The sequence below is a fragment of the Rutilus rutilus genome (assembly GCF_951802725.1).
Source record: "Rutilus rutilus genome assembly, chromosome: 2".
NCBI lineage: Eukaryota > Metazoa > Chordata > Actinopteri > Cypriniformes > Leuciscidae > Rutilus > Rutilus rutilus.
In genome coordinates, this window is record NC_140210.1 from 55,484,023 (window position 1) to 55,500,011 (window position 15,989).

The 15,989-nt window shown below is 40.4% G+C and overlaps 1 protein-coding gene across 3 annotated transcripts in view; it reads right to left on the reverse strand.

Moving 5' to 3' along the window:
- Positions 1-2,824: 2,824 nt before the first annotated feature.
- LOC311286312 (hemicentin-1-like) overlaps positions 2,825-15,989 on the reverse strand; it is a 41,469-nt gene continuing 28,304 nt past the window's right edge. For all 3 annotated transcript variants that reach the window (XM_084402458.1, XM_084402457.1, XM_084402456.1), the window contains 9 exons: positions 10,297-10,416; positions 9,987-10,171; positions 9,716-9,877; positions 9,434-9,640; positions 8,240-8,472; positions 8,090-8,156; positions 7,916-8,007; positions 6,818-6,968; positions 2,825-3,797 (listed from right to left, as the gene is read on the reverse strand). In XM_084402458.1, the coding sequence (XP_084258584.1) occupies positions 3,657-3,797; positions 6,818-6,968; positions 7,916-8,007; positions 8,090-8,156; positions 8,240-8,472; positions 9,434-9,640; positions 9,716-9,877; positions 9,987-10,171; positions 10,297-10,416 (1,358 nt within the window). In that variant the 3' untranslated portion in view covers positions 2,825-3,656. The remainder of the gene's footprint in view (positions 3,798-6,817; positions 6,969-7,915; positions 8,008-8,089; positions 8,157-8,239; positions 8,473-9,433; positions 9,641-9,715; positions 9,878-9,986; positions 10,172-10,296; positions 10,417-15,989) is intronic.

A 15,989-nucleotide genomic window follows, 5' to 3' on the forward strand; every position in this document is an offset into this window, starting at 1 on the left:
CAGACATGATTTTGACCACTTCATTAAGTTTTGTTTTGAAGAAAACCTTTCTTTAAAGTGAATTTCGTTTTGTATAAATTGTATCTTAATTTTAATAAATTTTTCATCAACCAATTGCCTGGAGTGGATTTAATAAATAAGAAGCTAATATATAGCAGACAATATAATCATGGAGGCGCCCGCGCGGTCACTTGCATTGCACGTTAACTGGAGCGCATCTCATCCTAACTTAACGAAACTCAGTGTATGCCTCACACAGACATGAGAAAGACATCAAATACACAAAGCTTGAAAAGTCTTTAAACGAAATAATTCAAAACGAAAAGAAAAAGGCTCTCTGATTATGTATGATTATATGATCATATAGCCTAGCCTATTTTGTGAATTGTTCATTCCCGGTTGGCACACATTTTGCTGCCCTTACAAAAGTGCCGCTCTAGGCAATTGCCTAGTTCGCCTATATGGACGCACCGGCCCTGGGGTCAGCAATGAGTGTATTGATTCATTGTCCCTTCATAGTTTGCAAGAGACATTTAACAAACTGAGACATAGGCTATTTAATAAACTGAGCGTAGCCTATTCATCTGTCAATATGAAACGCGACTTGGCCATTCTAATTAATGATCGGAAGAACGTGTATCGACCACCGTTACTGTAAAATATGCACGTATGTCCATTTAAACTCGATTTTGGTCAAATGTGGATTATATCATTACACTGGCAAGAATATGGTTACATTTAAAGATGCCGTACCAAGTATGACAATGCTACGTTCAACTGCTTTTGAAATTACGGTGTTTTTTTCACTTCCTGAAAAGTAACCGTTTTTGGACATACGTGAGTTTCATCGGGCAGCGACGATATGTATGCAAATATTTCTTAAATATATACAAGCATGTGTGTGTATTTATATGTACAAAATAATTATACACAGTACACACACATATATTATGTAAACACAAACTTTTATTTTGGATGCAATTAATCGCGATTAATCTTTTGACAGCCCTAATTTATTAACTTGGTACCTAATCATACCCATTTCCTCCCATTCCCATTTCTTATCTAATATTCCTAAATCAATTTTAACCTCAGAAATAATCCATTTCGGAACCTCTCCCCATCCAGGTGACACACTACATTCCATATTAGCAATCTGATATTTCTCTGCTAACTGATTTATCTTCCATCCATATCCTCTCTCGTTACTTAAGTATTCCCAACAATTATTTAAAACATCTTTAGCTATACTTTATCCAGTGTAACTCTTTAAAGATGTCCAAAATACCAAAGACAATTTAACTCTCCGTAATTTCAATGGCATTTCATTCGCTTCTACTAATAATGCATTGTTGTTTTAACTGCTCCTAAGCATATTCTAAGAGCTCTATATTGAATTCTATCTAGCTTTTTTAACAATTATTCTGAAGCTGACCCATAAATCATACATCCATAATCAACTGTCGATCTTATCAAGGCTTGATAAATTGTTATCATTGAGTCTCTTTCTGCTCCCCATTCTTTCCCAGCTATTGCCCTCATCACATTTAAGACCCTCCTGCATTTTTTTATCTATTTCCTCAATATCTTTTTTCCAGGTATATCTCCCATCTAACCACATTCCTAAATATTTAAAAAATGTAAGTTGTTCAAAAGGTTTTCCATATAATAATAATTCAATATCCTTAAAATCTTACTTTTTCCTACTGAATACCATATAACTTGATTTACTAGTTGACATTTTAAAACTCCATTCTATACTCCAGCATACCTGAAATCACTTGCTTTGTATTTCGCCCTCTCTTCCAAATAGCCCCGTCATCAGCATTTCACGAGTTCACACTTACAGAGGGCTCCGAGCTCGGAGTTCGGCCCGAACCCAGAGTACTCCCCCCGTATGTAAGTGTTTAGGACTAGAAGCGTGGAGAAGGGGTGGTGGAGGGATGCTGCAAAAACTGTCAATGGAATGAGGTGAGACTGCTGAGTATATATACACCTCTTACCACTGATTGCTGAGTGCTCTCCACTTGTGTTAATTATCTGAACCTGCTCCTCCCGAAACTTGTTAATAAAACATCATATAATGCACATCCCACACCAAATCCTACATATCATTAATCATAATATTAAAAAGAATTGGACTTATAACACTCCCTTGAGGAATACCATTTTCTGCCTTATAAATTAATGACTGACACATTCCCACTTGAACTACAAAGGTTCTTTCAAACAAAAATTGAGATAACCAATTCTACATATTTCCATCTATTCCTATCCTTGATGCTTTAATTAAATTAATTAAATTAAATTATCTCCATACCGTGTCATACGCTTTTTCTATATCTAAATACACACTCTACTTCATTACTAACCTTGATTAATGCATCCATAGTTGATCTTTTACCTCTAAATCCACATTGATACTAATTAAATGTACCCTTTTTCTCTAGTTCATATGTTAACCTCTGAACATGTGTCACCGGGGAGGGTCTTCCTCTTCCGAAATCCCCAGATTGTCGTGGGGACTTGATTGTCGAGTATGAGGTCAAGTTTCCCGAAAGATTAAGCCAGAGTGCCAAGGACACTATCGTAAATGTTTGTCCGGCTTCTTGAGCCGTGTATACTGCAATGCTGGAGACATTGCCATTGGGAATTTTTGGTTTCATAGTATTTAAAGGATGAATATGAGGGGCTGCTGAAATTGTCGAACTGTTATTCTGTAATGTACTGCCAATGAGAGACTATCTGAACCAAAAACATTGCTGGACTAGACTAGTTTATGTGTTTGTCATGTACATTTTAGTTTTCCCCCATTTTAGTTTCCTTTGGGTCAAGTCCAGCAGAAAGTCTCCAGCTGCGAACTCTTGGCCAGCGTTTTGTTGTCAACTACACACATCTAACACATCTAAGTTTACTTATTTCAAAGATGGACAGTAGAGCATGTTGTGATGTTGCGGGACTACAATAATATAGTTTCTTATCAGCAGCCTGATCCTTTGGACACCTCAGGGAAGTCTTTCTGTGAAAGTAGTGTGTACTTTTTCTGCTAATACGGTCTAATACGGTTCTGCTGATGCCACTAAAAGTCATTTCCAATATAGTGGTGGCTCAAAGTGATGCTTGGATCCTCTCTCTTCTAAGTATGGGAAACAACACTTGATGGAGAAGTTATATGGTGAGAAACTCAAAAGCTCAAAGTCAGATATAGGACAAATTTGTAACAAATACTAGATTTATTTCAAATAAATGATTAAAATGACTGATATTGTGGTTCATTTCTTATGCAAAATCATATGGAACTTTTGGCAATTTATGTTATTGTTTTTAATTGTGAAACTAAATTTGTTTTTTCACAAATTACTTCTGTGGGATCTTTTTGGATTGTGAGATAATGAGTTATGAATATGTTTTGAGTTTTGAATAGATTGTTTAATAGAAAATAAGATTTGAAATGTTACAGATATCACACTGCTTTAATAAAACACTTTAAACTGAAAAACAATTGCTTTATCTTATTATTTTTTTAGCGTATTAAAAGTGTAACCCAGTATACAAGCCTCTAAAAATCATGGTAGTTCCTCTACCAAAGAAATGTTGCACTTAAAGAAATGTATAGATTCACATAAGTGTATTGACCGCTGTAAATATATAGCATGTTAACTAGTGACATTTGTAACTGAGTCGGTCATGACAGAACCACTTTCATAAGAATGGCCCTTCCTTTGCTGAATATGGATGCTTGTGTCATCAGTGTTTCTTGATGGACATCTGAAGAACTTCCTGTACTGCTGCCTGACCTGGACAAGAATGAGAAGATAACTAGTTTTAAACTCTGGTTAAAAAAACAAAAACACAGAACATGTCCAGGTTATTTTTCAAGAATTTAATTTTAGAAGATGAGAAATGAAAATTAACTTAACCCTTTAGAACCTGAAGCTAAAATAGGTGTGAGAAAAATATGTCGACTAAAACAACTAGCTTCTGGCAGACGGCCGTACGCAAGTCGACTTGCACCAAAAGAGTAACCAGTGATGCATGTATGACGTAGATGTAGGAGTGGCGTAAGCTTTGACGCCTCTCGCGGTTCAAACAAACAGGGCTGGGCAACAAACTCAAGCTCCTCTCACATTTTCTCTCAAAAAAAAATATTTTTAAACTAATTTGTGACTGGTGTTTTGTTTTGCTCTATCTCTGTGTTCATCATTACGTTGTGCGTCAGGTCAAGGGTCACTCTTTCACTGAAACGGCCTTTCTCTGCCATTATAAAGGCAGTGAACTGCCATTGTTCGAGGATCAGACTCACTGTCCCAGTTTAAAACTAGACTAAAGACGCATCTCTTTAGCCAAGCATTCACATAATACTTACCTTTTATACTACAGTTGAATCAGATTGAATGCATTAATATTACGAACAGCAGCTACGCTAATTATTTCCCATATGCTTTTCTGTTATCTCGGGACACTAGTCTCTCTCACTAGGCTCTCATGGAAACTACAGATGCCCCAACACCCGTGCAGAGACGACTCGACGCCCGTGCAGAGACGACTCGACGCCCGTGGAGAGACGACTCGACGCCCGTGAAGAGACGACTCGACGCCCGTGCAGAGACGACTCGACGCCCGTGCAGAGACGACTCGACGCCCGTGGAGAGACGACTCGACGCCCGTGAAGAGACGACTCGACGCCCGTGAAGAGACGACTCGACGCTGGTGATATGTTTATGCCCTAAATCAATACATGATTAACTAACTGTATTTCTCTATGTACATTTCTGAAATGCACTTTCTGTAAAGCTGCTTTGAAACAATATGTATTGTGAAAAGCGCTATACAAATAAATTTGAATTGAATTGAATTGAATAAAGCTTGGAAGAGCCAGGACATTTTTAAATAAATCTCGGATTGTATTCGTCTGAAAGAAGAATGTCATATACACCTAGGATGACTTGAGGGTGAGTAAATCATGGGCTAAGTTTTCATTTTTGGGAACTAACCCTTTAACCCTCTGGGGACCAAAAACGCGCCCACGCGTTTTGCTCGTTTTTTTTTTTTAGCAATGAAAATAAACACTAAATGCTCTGTTAATTTTGATCTTTCATTTTCGTGTAATACATCAATCGATCCTGTTCAGTTTCTATTTTTTTTTCTGTATACTCTCAATAAAAATAAAGTGTTTTGCTTTTTGACAAATAAAGAAAAATTAAGATGATGCGATTTCTGCCTTCTCTCTGTCAGTAAACTCCCGTTTGAAACGCGTTCGAAAATGATCTATAACTCCGCGAAAATTCAGTCAAACAGGCAAACAGACCCACGGGCATAAAGCTTGAGATCGCAGCTTTAAAATGAAGTCATATAAAAAACAAATATTCTTAGTTTCTGTAATCTGTATACAAAGAGAGCGACTCCAGTTGACCTCATTACGAGATGATTCACAGTAATTTGACCACTCCCCGGAGAGCGCGCGCTATTCAAATGCAAATTCTGAGAACCATTTCAGATCTGTGAAACGCCCACATCAGCTGTAAACACAGCGCGTCGCGAGTGAGACATTAGCCTTTATGGAGAAAAGTTTCCACAGTGCTGATGAGGAGAAATGTCTCCTGATATGAGCAGCAGATCGCGCTGAGGAGTGAGGTAGGCTGTTTTCTTTTCTCAAGTGTGGAATAACGTTATGGAATAACGTTAGTGTAGGCCTATAAACCGCAAAAAGATGAAACGCATTTCTATAATATGACTCGCGTTTCTGTGAGATGAATGAAGGGTACATATTTGTAAAGAGTGTTTAGCCTAAATATGAATCGCGTGTCTGTGTGTGAAAGAATAAACTGCTTTGCCATAGCCTACTGAGATGAGTAAAAATCGACTGGAATATGTTGAAATAAAATGTATTTGTATAAGCAACGTAAATTAACATTTATATGCCCTGATATTTCAATAAAACAACGTTAGTCAGGCGTTAGTCACACTATTTTTGTCAAAAATAAAGTCATAGACTAAGATGTTAGATGTTCCAATGTTGGCTATTCAAACTAATGCATACATATGTAGGCCTATAATCTTTTTTTTCTTTCTTTTTTTTTTTTTACAAAGAAAGTTTTTGTACACTTGAAATATTGTTGAAATTGTAATTATTGTTGTAATTGTAACATTTTTTATAAAATAGCTAAACATATTTACAAGATAGATGTAAGCGAAATCTTAAATGGTCAATATAAGTATTCTTCTAAATATATTGTCCTTGCATTGTGGCTCAGTCAGTGTCACACCTGAATGAATGGCTAATTATGCAGAGTCATTATGCAGAGTGGGTGGGACAACCCAGGTGTAAACTACTCCTTCACGCCCCCCTCGCATATTGGCTTTCCAAGCAAAACCTGTTTTACACCATTTAAATCAATGTATTTTTTTTTGTGAACGATAAAGCAAGACTATTTTCACATAATTTTGAAGCCAGTACTCAAAGGTACAACATCAATTAGACAAAAGTCTTGTGGACACATATTTAATATGTGTTTTGTGGTCTTAATTCAGCCACTTTCATTTTTATTTTTTCCAATAACCACGCATAAACATTATTCTCTTAAAAATACAAACATCTACATACACGTTGCCCGCATATTTTGGTAGCCCTGTTTGTGCTATATAGAGTGATTTTACACCTTTGCCATTAACATGTTTATAAATAACTGAAAAAAGCACAAATTTCAAGGCATGTCAGAACATCTCAAGGGCTCCAAAAACACCTTGGTCCCCAGAGGGTTAATATAAAGTAGGTGAGAGATGATTTTCTGGTAGACTGTCTGTACTGATGTCTGACCTGATTATTGAAGACACAATAGACAAGGAAGATGAAGGTTCCCTGCTGGGAGTTCAAGATCAGGAAGGGGATCTCCAGCTCCTTCCAGAAACCCAGAATCCAGGAGCAACCAAGAATCACAAACTGAGCCAGTGTTTTAAATGTCATATTCCTGCAGAGAAAGATGGAGAGTTAATATATATTTATTGATTATATTGTTGTGGAAAATCTGCAATTGTTCTGTTATAAGTATGACTTTTGTCTGTAGAACACTTCTGTATATCAATCAACCACACTTGAAACTTGTTTATTAAGAAAGAGGTTTATGAAGAAAAACTCTGCAGTTGTTATTGTAAAAAATGTTTTTAAGAAAGTGGTTTATAAAGAAAAACATACCACACTTAATGTTTTAAGCATTAATTAAAAAGCATAGAGAGGAACAAAACATGTATTAGAAAGAGCTTTGCTAAAGAAAGAAGATAAATGCAAGCATTAGCGTCGGATGTGTTGCGGACGAAGCGCAGAATGCAACAAAGAAGAAAAGTCTGAAGAAGGAAGACAAAGAGGCGAAAGGAGACTTATAAAGGAATGAATTCCCAGAACTCATGACACCTCAAGACTTAGGATTGGATAAATTGTCTGTAAGAGACTGATCATTTATGAGGGGATTTCCAAAGATTTCGACCTCAAGAAATCAGATGATCTATAAAAGGCTGAAAGGACAAGATGAAGGCAGACGCTGATTCTTAATGGCCTCTCCGGTGTTACAACGCTTGTAAACGATTTACTCTTGATGTTGTTTTGTCTTGTTTTTTAATATTAGTACTTTATATGTAAACTAATTAAGATAATAAAACTATATTTAATTGAAACTAAGAAACTCTTTTGCTGCTCTCGCCTGCCAAAAGTCTTTGATTTCTAAAAAGGTGAGCTGAACAGACCACGAAGAAGTCTTCTGACCTATGGAGTATGAAAATTCAGATGCTTATGATTTAGGACACATTTGACTTTCCCTAACCTGAGAATAATCAAAATAAGGTTAAAGGTGTCTAGAAATATGCAGCACATAACAATATATATACACATTTCATGGAGTGTTCAAATCATATTGTTTTTTACTTGGTTTGTTTCATATGTGAAACTTCAGCGTTCAGATTTTTCAAGGTGGAGGTCAGACTGATGATGATGTAGATGAAGAGAATCATGTTTAACTGCACAGTAAGAGAAACAACAGTAATTAATCTTTAATCACTTTTCCTTTTAACACAAAGTCATGATGAGAAATGTGCTTACTGCTAGTATGACGCAAACAGGTCCCTGAAAACTCCAGTTAAAGCCTGTATCCATTTTAATCCAGCACCTGTTTAGAAGAAGTAAAATAATTAAATGAACAAACATGAAGGATGAAGGTGTTGATCTCTGAGTCTCTCAAACTAAACTCACTGTTCACTTCCGTAGCCTTTAGGATTCACCCCAGCAGACACAGCCACCACAACCAGAGCAACCATATATCCAATCACACACAGGAATCCACTCCTAAGCACCCCCCTCCTTTTGGAGCTGATCTGTGATAGGTTCTTCACACAGATGAAGAGCAGCACAGCTTCAATGAACATCCACACAAAGCCGGAGAGAAAGAGGAAGTGCAGCACACCTGATATCACGGCACACAACACCTGGAGATCATGAGAGATGGTTATGATGATTCTCAGTGAGACTGTGCTGAGCTGTAGGGCTCCTTCATCATTCTCACCTGATGAGGGCGTATGAGGCATGTATGCACTCAAAAAATAAATTGTGTCTAAACATAAGATTTATGTATTTGAATTGCATATAAAATTTCCATGCATTTGGATTACATAGTTTTAACATAAACCAATCAATAATCTGAATGTGATTCATATTTTTAAGTCATATATAAATGAAATAGATAAGATTTATGTAATTGTATTAATAAACTGAATGTGATTTATATTTGTCAGTCATACGTAAATGAAACGGGTAAGATTTATGTAATAGTACACAGAAAAACGCCCATGTTAAATTAACACTGCTCAGTGTTCATATGTGTGCACACTACAGAGTTAAAGCAGTGTTGAAGTTAATGAGATAATTAACTGATGATTGAGCATTAATTATGAACACCTGCTGTTAACAAGCAGAATCACTGAAGGAAAGAGAAACACAAGAACTACAACTGACTTCAGACACAGCCTTAGATGAAATCAACTGAAGATAAAGGAAGACATTCAATCTGTGAAGATCTCAGCAGAGGAGGATTAAACAACTCCACAAACAGCATTACCAGCTTCACTTATTACTAACCAGACTGCTTTAATGCTGTAGTGTGCACACATATGAACACTGAGCAGTGTTAATTTAACATGGGCGTTTTTCTGTGTACTATTACATAAATCTTACCCGTTTCATTTACGTATGACTGACAAATATAAATCACATTCAGTTTATTAATACAATTACATAAATCTTATCTGTTTCATTTATATATGACTTAAAAATATGAATCACATTCAGATTATTGATTGGTTTATGTTAAAACTATGTAATCCAAATGCATGGAAATTTTATATGCAATTCAAATTGAGCTGAGCTGTAGGGCTCCTTCATCATTCTCACCTGATGACGGCGTATGAGGCGCAGGAACTGTTGTGTGAGCAGGAACAGAAGGTGAGCCAACAGAAGACTCACGCAGAGGTTGATGCGAGCCACATTATTCACTCCAGGACTCCACTGACAAAGGGCAAAGGTCAACAGGGCCAAACTGAAGAACACCAGCCCCACGATCACACACACCAAATTCAACACGTCCAGCTTTGAGTCGCTCTGAGGAAACATGTCAGAGTACATGAGTGCCAAATCTGTGCTGTTCTTCAATGCTCACTATAAATGTTCTCGTACCTCTGATGGGCGGTTGGTTTGCATGATGACAGCGAATGTGGACAGATGAACACAGGAACACACAGTGTAGCTTCTGTTGGTCTTTAAAACAGAACAACCATCTACAATCCACTCGCTGATGTTCCAGTACACACAGGACAGAGAACTGCCAGGCTCAAACTCCTGCAAAAAGAAGAAACAACATGCAGAAAATAGTATAACACTGAATATTAGATGTTTTCAGATGTTCATCAGTTCTCAGGTTGGACAAAAACACATTTCAGTTTCTCACGCTGATGTGTTTGAAGGTAAAGTTGACTGGTTTGGTGAGTTTAGTGTTGGTGGTTTTGAGAAGAGTAACTGAGATCACAGTGGACATCATGGTTTTAATCGTGTCAGTTGATTTGTTGAAGAAGTCTGGCTTCAGTAGATTCTCCATTGTGTTATAACTCATGAAAGCCACAGCAGCAGTTGATCCTGTGTGACAGAAACAGAAGAAACTTGTATTCAACACATTAAAACCTTTAGTTAAATGTGGTTTAGTGATATATCTTCTAAAAATGTTTTATTTAAAATGTTGTATTAAAACACATCTCACATACTTGTTTCATTGTTGTTCTTGGCGATCCCAATGAGATCGATGTCCACAGAACAATTTGTTGTGTCAAGTCGGGGGATTTTATCTAAGGTGACACTGGGTCCAACCATGAAGATTTCAACCTCTGATTTAGAAAATAAGCAGTTATGTTTTTTTTTTTTTTTTTTTTTTTTTAAGTTGATTCAATCTGCACAAATGTGCAAAAAACAAAACAATAAAAAGACTAAAATAAAATAACTATTTAATTTAATCACTAGTTTGAACTAATCAGTTAACTTTGTACACAGCAAAATCCCCAGAGTTAAATTAAGTCAAGCTGGTAATGTTGTTTGTGGAGTTGTTTAATCCTCTTCTGCTGAGATCTGGAGAGATGTAATGTCTTCTTTTATCTTTAGTTGATTTATCTTAGGGTAGGGGAGACCGGGGAGTGTTGCAACAGGGGATGGTTGCAACATGTAATTTTAATCCAATCAGAAACAAGCTAGAGTGATGTCACTCATACTGCACATGCACAGTTAGACCCTTCCCCCACCAAGAAGACAGTAGACATATTCAACATCTGCTGCTGAATTTATTGAATAAAACTAGTTTTGGAGGTATGAAAGTAACATTTCAACTTACTTAGTTTGAATTATTGTTTAGTTGACTTCTAAGTGACACGGTTAGCATGTGTCAAAGTCAGTGTGTCTAGCAGGCGTATGATGTCTGTCATGGCTGATAGGTTTGGGGACAGTTGCAACAAGTTATAAATTGCATGTTTAATAAAAGTTTGTTGCATTGCAAATTGTTCAATTCTTCCTGTCTGGCACTGAAATATGGAGAGATTGAATAGCATCTGTAACACCTGCACACTGAATATATGTAGGCCTATGTTCTACACATAAACAAACAAAACTCAGTAACTGTTATTTGATAAATATCACTAAATAAATAAATAAATAATAGGTTACACAAATATTATTATAGAAATAAATAATACTATAGGCCTAAAACAGTTAATATTTTCAGAATTCTATATGCTCATCCCAGTCAACACGTTGATCTCACAGTGATCTCTCCATATGACCACAATGTGAGTTCACAGTGAGCTAAAAGTGTAACCTCACAGCGCACTCGCTGTGTGCTCATTTTATGGCCACAATATGAGGTCACCCCAGCTATAAATGTTATTGGATTTGAACATTTTAGTTGAAAATGAAAATTAGGTTGACGTCTAAACATTTGATGTCAGGCTCCAACTTCATTAAACAACTCCACAAACAGCATTACCAGCTTCACTTATTACTAACCAGACTGACTTTATTTCTGTCAGACATCTACAAAAGTTTTTATTGAGAATTAACAGATGTTTAACTCTAATGTGTTTCATTTGAAGTCACCACAACAGTGATTAGTGTTTCCATTAGTTGGGCTCTTAACTCTTATTATATCTTTTATCTTTTTTGGCAGCTGTGACAGTGTGTTTGTCAAACACATTTGCAGCAGCAAAGAAAGCTAAAGTGAAACGAGATCAGGTGATGATGGTTACCTGTTGATGGTTTTATAATCATCATGAAATCGACTGCTTCACTGAGGTAATTTGAATCTAACAACTGTGTTGTACCAATAATATATTCTCATCACAAACCCTGTGTTACTGCAGCGTGAGGTCCAACAATATTATAACAATCAGTTAGAAGATTTTAACAAACATGAAAAATGAATCCACCATGACACACAGAGATATAAAAAATCAGCACATGAATCTCAACAAGGGTGACTATATATATATATATATATATATATATATATTTAGATAAACAGATTAATTCATAACATCACTGAAAAGCTACTAAATGTCACAAAAAAAACAACAGCAAAAAAATAAAAGCACATATTTAGAATTAAAATAATAGGACAATTCAGCTGCATAATTTATTCATGTTGCAATGCATGCTGGGAGTTTTGTACAATGATGGTATCCAGCATGAATTGCAGCAAGGTACTTTAGATTGTCACCATTGTTGAGATTCATTCGTTGATTATTGATGTCTGTGTTTGTTATCGAACAGTAAATTTTTGTGCTCATGTTTGTTAAAATCTTCTAATTGATTGTTATAATATTGCTGGACCTCACGCTGCAGTAACACAGGGTTTGTGATGAGAATATATTAATGGGACAACACAGTTGTTAGATTCAAATTACCTCAGTGAAACAGGTTACTTCATGATGATTATAAAACCATCAACAGGTAACCATCATCACCTGATCTCGTTTCACTTTAGCTTTCTTTGCTGCTGCAAATGTGTTTGACAAACACACTGTCACAGCGGCCAAAAAAGATAAAATATATAATACGAGTTAAGAGCCCAACTAATGGAAACACTATTCACTGTTATGGTGACTTCAAATGAAACGTACTCGGTTACTAACGTAACCTCTGTTCTCTCTAGAGAGGGAACGAGTATTGCGTAAGCTAGCTTACGCTGCGGGAAAGTCTCCTTTCTCGAGATACTGAAGCCAAAAATTATCCTTAATTTTTTAAATCTTGTCAACGCAGTGCGGCAGCCTGCAGACCTAGGGCAGGCGAATCGCGTGCCCATTGGCTGCTCTGCGGCAACTGCAGCAGCCTATGGCTGAGCCTTGCGCGTGACGTCATGTCCAATGAGCGCGCTTGGCGCGCTTAATGCGTCACAGCCCGTCATTAGGGGTGTGGCTTAGCGTATATAAGCAAGGAACAGAGGCTGCTTCGCTGGTTTCTGTCGCATGAAGCGAAATGAGCTTGTGGCGAGAGCACGGCGGGTTACGCAATACTCATTCCCTCTCTAGAGAGAACAGAGGTTACGTTAGTAACCGAGTACGTTCTCTTACGAGAGGTTCTCTCGTATTGCGTAAGCTAGCTTACGCTGCGGGAACACCCTTGTCAACGCCGTGCGCGCGCCCAGCATCCTGAATGAATCCCATGGGGAGCCCAGGGAACGCGAAGCGGAGCTGGGCGGCCGAGATACCACAGTACACAAGCACATAATATGGGACAGGGAGCGGCACAGCCGGTCCAACTGATACTTCCACATAGTGCAGCTCAACCAGTAGAGCTAAATCAGCAACATAGCCCTCGCACAGACAGTGGGCTGGCTACGCGAGACTTAGACTGATAACACTTTGGCCTGCAAAGCGGGAACTTCCAGGTTGTAAAACCTAACAAATGTGGAAGGGGAGGACCACAAATGTCTGTCATGAATAGGAATCCCACTGGACCACGCCCACGATGAGGCCATGCCTCTGGTGGAGTGCGCCCGAATGCCCAAAGGGCACTGCAGGTTTTTAGATGCGTAAGCAGCTGCGATAGCGTCAACTATCCATCTGGATAGGGTGTGTTTCGAGGCGGCGAGACCCTTGGTGCGCCCACCAAACGAAACAAAGAGCTGCTCTGAACGCCTGAAGGCAGTGGAGCGTGAAATATAGCTTCTCAGCGCCCTAACTGGGCAGAGGAGATTACTATCTGCCTCGCAGCCAGCATTCGGCAGGGCTGAAAGAGAAATGACCTGCGCTCTGAAGGGAGTGCCCAAAATTTTGGGGACATACCCATGCCTCGGTCTGAGAATAACTTTAGAGTCATTGGGTCCGAACTCGAGGCACGCAGCGTTAGTGGATAACGCGTGAAGGTCTCCCACACGTTTTACTGAAGACAGTGCTATCAGAAAAACGGTTTTGAGCGTGAGGTGTTTCATATCCACAGTTTCTAAGGGTTCAAAGGGATGTGCTTTCAGTGCGTCTAAGACCAGTGAAAGATCCCACATAGGAACCGAAGGGGGTCGCGGGGGGTTCATCCTCCTCGCTCCTCTAAGGAAGCGGATGACAAACTCGTTCCTTCCTAATGCGCGGCCCGGCTCTGAGACAGAGAGCGCTGAAATGGCCGCGACATAGACTTTGAGCGTGGAGGGGGACCTGCCCGCGTCCAGTAGCTCTTGAAGGAAGCACAATACTTGCGAGACCCCACATGTCTGTGGATTGAGCCCTCTGGTAGTGCACCATTTGTTAAACACCGACCATTTAGACGTGTAGAGCCGCCTCGTGGAGGGGGCTCTAGATTGTATGATCGTGTTCATCACCCCTTCTGGTAGATCAGCATGTAATTGTTGAGGCTCCACGCATGCAGAGACCAGTGCTCTGGGTGGGGATGCCAAATCGAGCCGCGGGCTTGAGAGAGAAGGTCTCTCCGCACCGGAATCGGCCAAGGGGCTGAGTCTGCCAATTGTATGAGTTCCGGGAACCAAGCTTGGTTCTCCCAGAACGGGGCTATGAGGAGCACTGTGTGGCGCGCTTTCCTGACTCTCTCGATGACCTGAGGCAGCAGAGAGACCGGTGGAAACGCATATAGCGGGCCGCTGGGCCATGTCTGGGCCAGCGCGTCCTCGCTCTTTGAAAAGAATACTGGGCAGTGTGCGTTGTCTTTTGACGCAAAGAGGTCGACTTTCGCTCTGCCAAAGCGGTGCCACAGCGACTGGACTGTTTGGGGGTGTAGAGACCACTCCCCAGGGGGAACGTTGTCCCTGGACAGTCTGTCGGGACCCTCGTTCAGATGGCCAGGCACATGCGCTGTTCTCAGAGAGCGCAGAGAGTGCTGAGCCCATACGAGGAGGCGTTCCGTCAGGGCGCAGAGCTTCTTTGATCTGACACCGCCCTGGCGGTTCACATAGGCCACTACTGATGTGTTGTCCGTGCGGACTAGAACATGGTGACCATGGAGGAATGGGAGGAAGTGCATGAGCGCTTTCTCGACCGCGAGCATCTCTAGACAGTTTATGTGTAGGAGATTCTCCTGGTCTGACCAGCGGCCATAGACCGGTCTGCCTTCGAAGAGCGCTCCCCAACCTAGGTTGGACGCGTCTGTTGAGACAACTTTCCGGTGTGAAATCACTCCCATAGTCACTCCAGTGTGATACCATTCGGCTGCTAGCCAGGGCTGCAGGGCTGAAACACAGACCTGAGTCACTCTGATTAGCGAGCCGCCGGTCGCCCAGGCTCGATGGGATACGTGCGCTCTCAGCCAGCGTTGAAGCGGGCGCATGCGCAGTAAACCCAGCTGAAGCACTGCTGCAGCTGAGGCCATATGCCCCAGGACGCGCTGAAATGCTTTCAGGGGAACCCGATTGCCTTCTTTGAAGGATGCAGCGAGGCGCTGGATGCGGCGCGCGCGCTGCTCCGACAATCTGGCTGTCATCGCCACTGAGTCCAGTTCTATTCCGAGAAAGGAAATTGACTGACGGGGCGAGAGCGAGCTCTAGACGGCGGCTAGGTAGAAAGCATCCGTCAAGGCGATTGGGCTCCGGCTCCTTGGGTGGGGACCAATCCAGTCCCATTCTCTCGACCGCTTGAGTGAGGAGGCGGAGAAGCTCCGCGTCGACACTAGCGCGGGTTCTGGTAGACTCCAAAGTCGAGGGGGCGGAGCGGTGAGAGCCCGACCACTCCTCGCTGTCAGACGCGAGCAGAGAGCAGCTGTCAGCGACATCATCTGCATCATCCCCCAGAACGACGGCAGTGCGGGCAGAGGCCGGCCGCTGCGCGTCGGTGAAGGGTGGGGGGGAAGGAGAGAGCGAGGCTCGCGGGAGAGGTTCCGGCGAGCCTTCAGCTGTAGCGTCCAGTTCCGGCGGCCTTTGAGAGCGACGTTTCTTTTTACGTGGCCCGGAAGAAGTGGCCGGAGAAGGTGGAGGTTC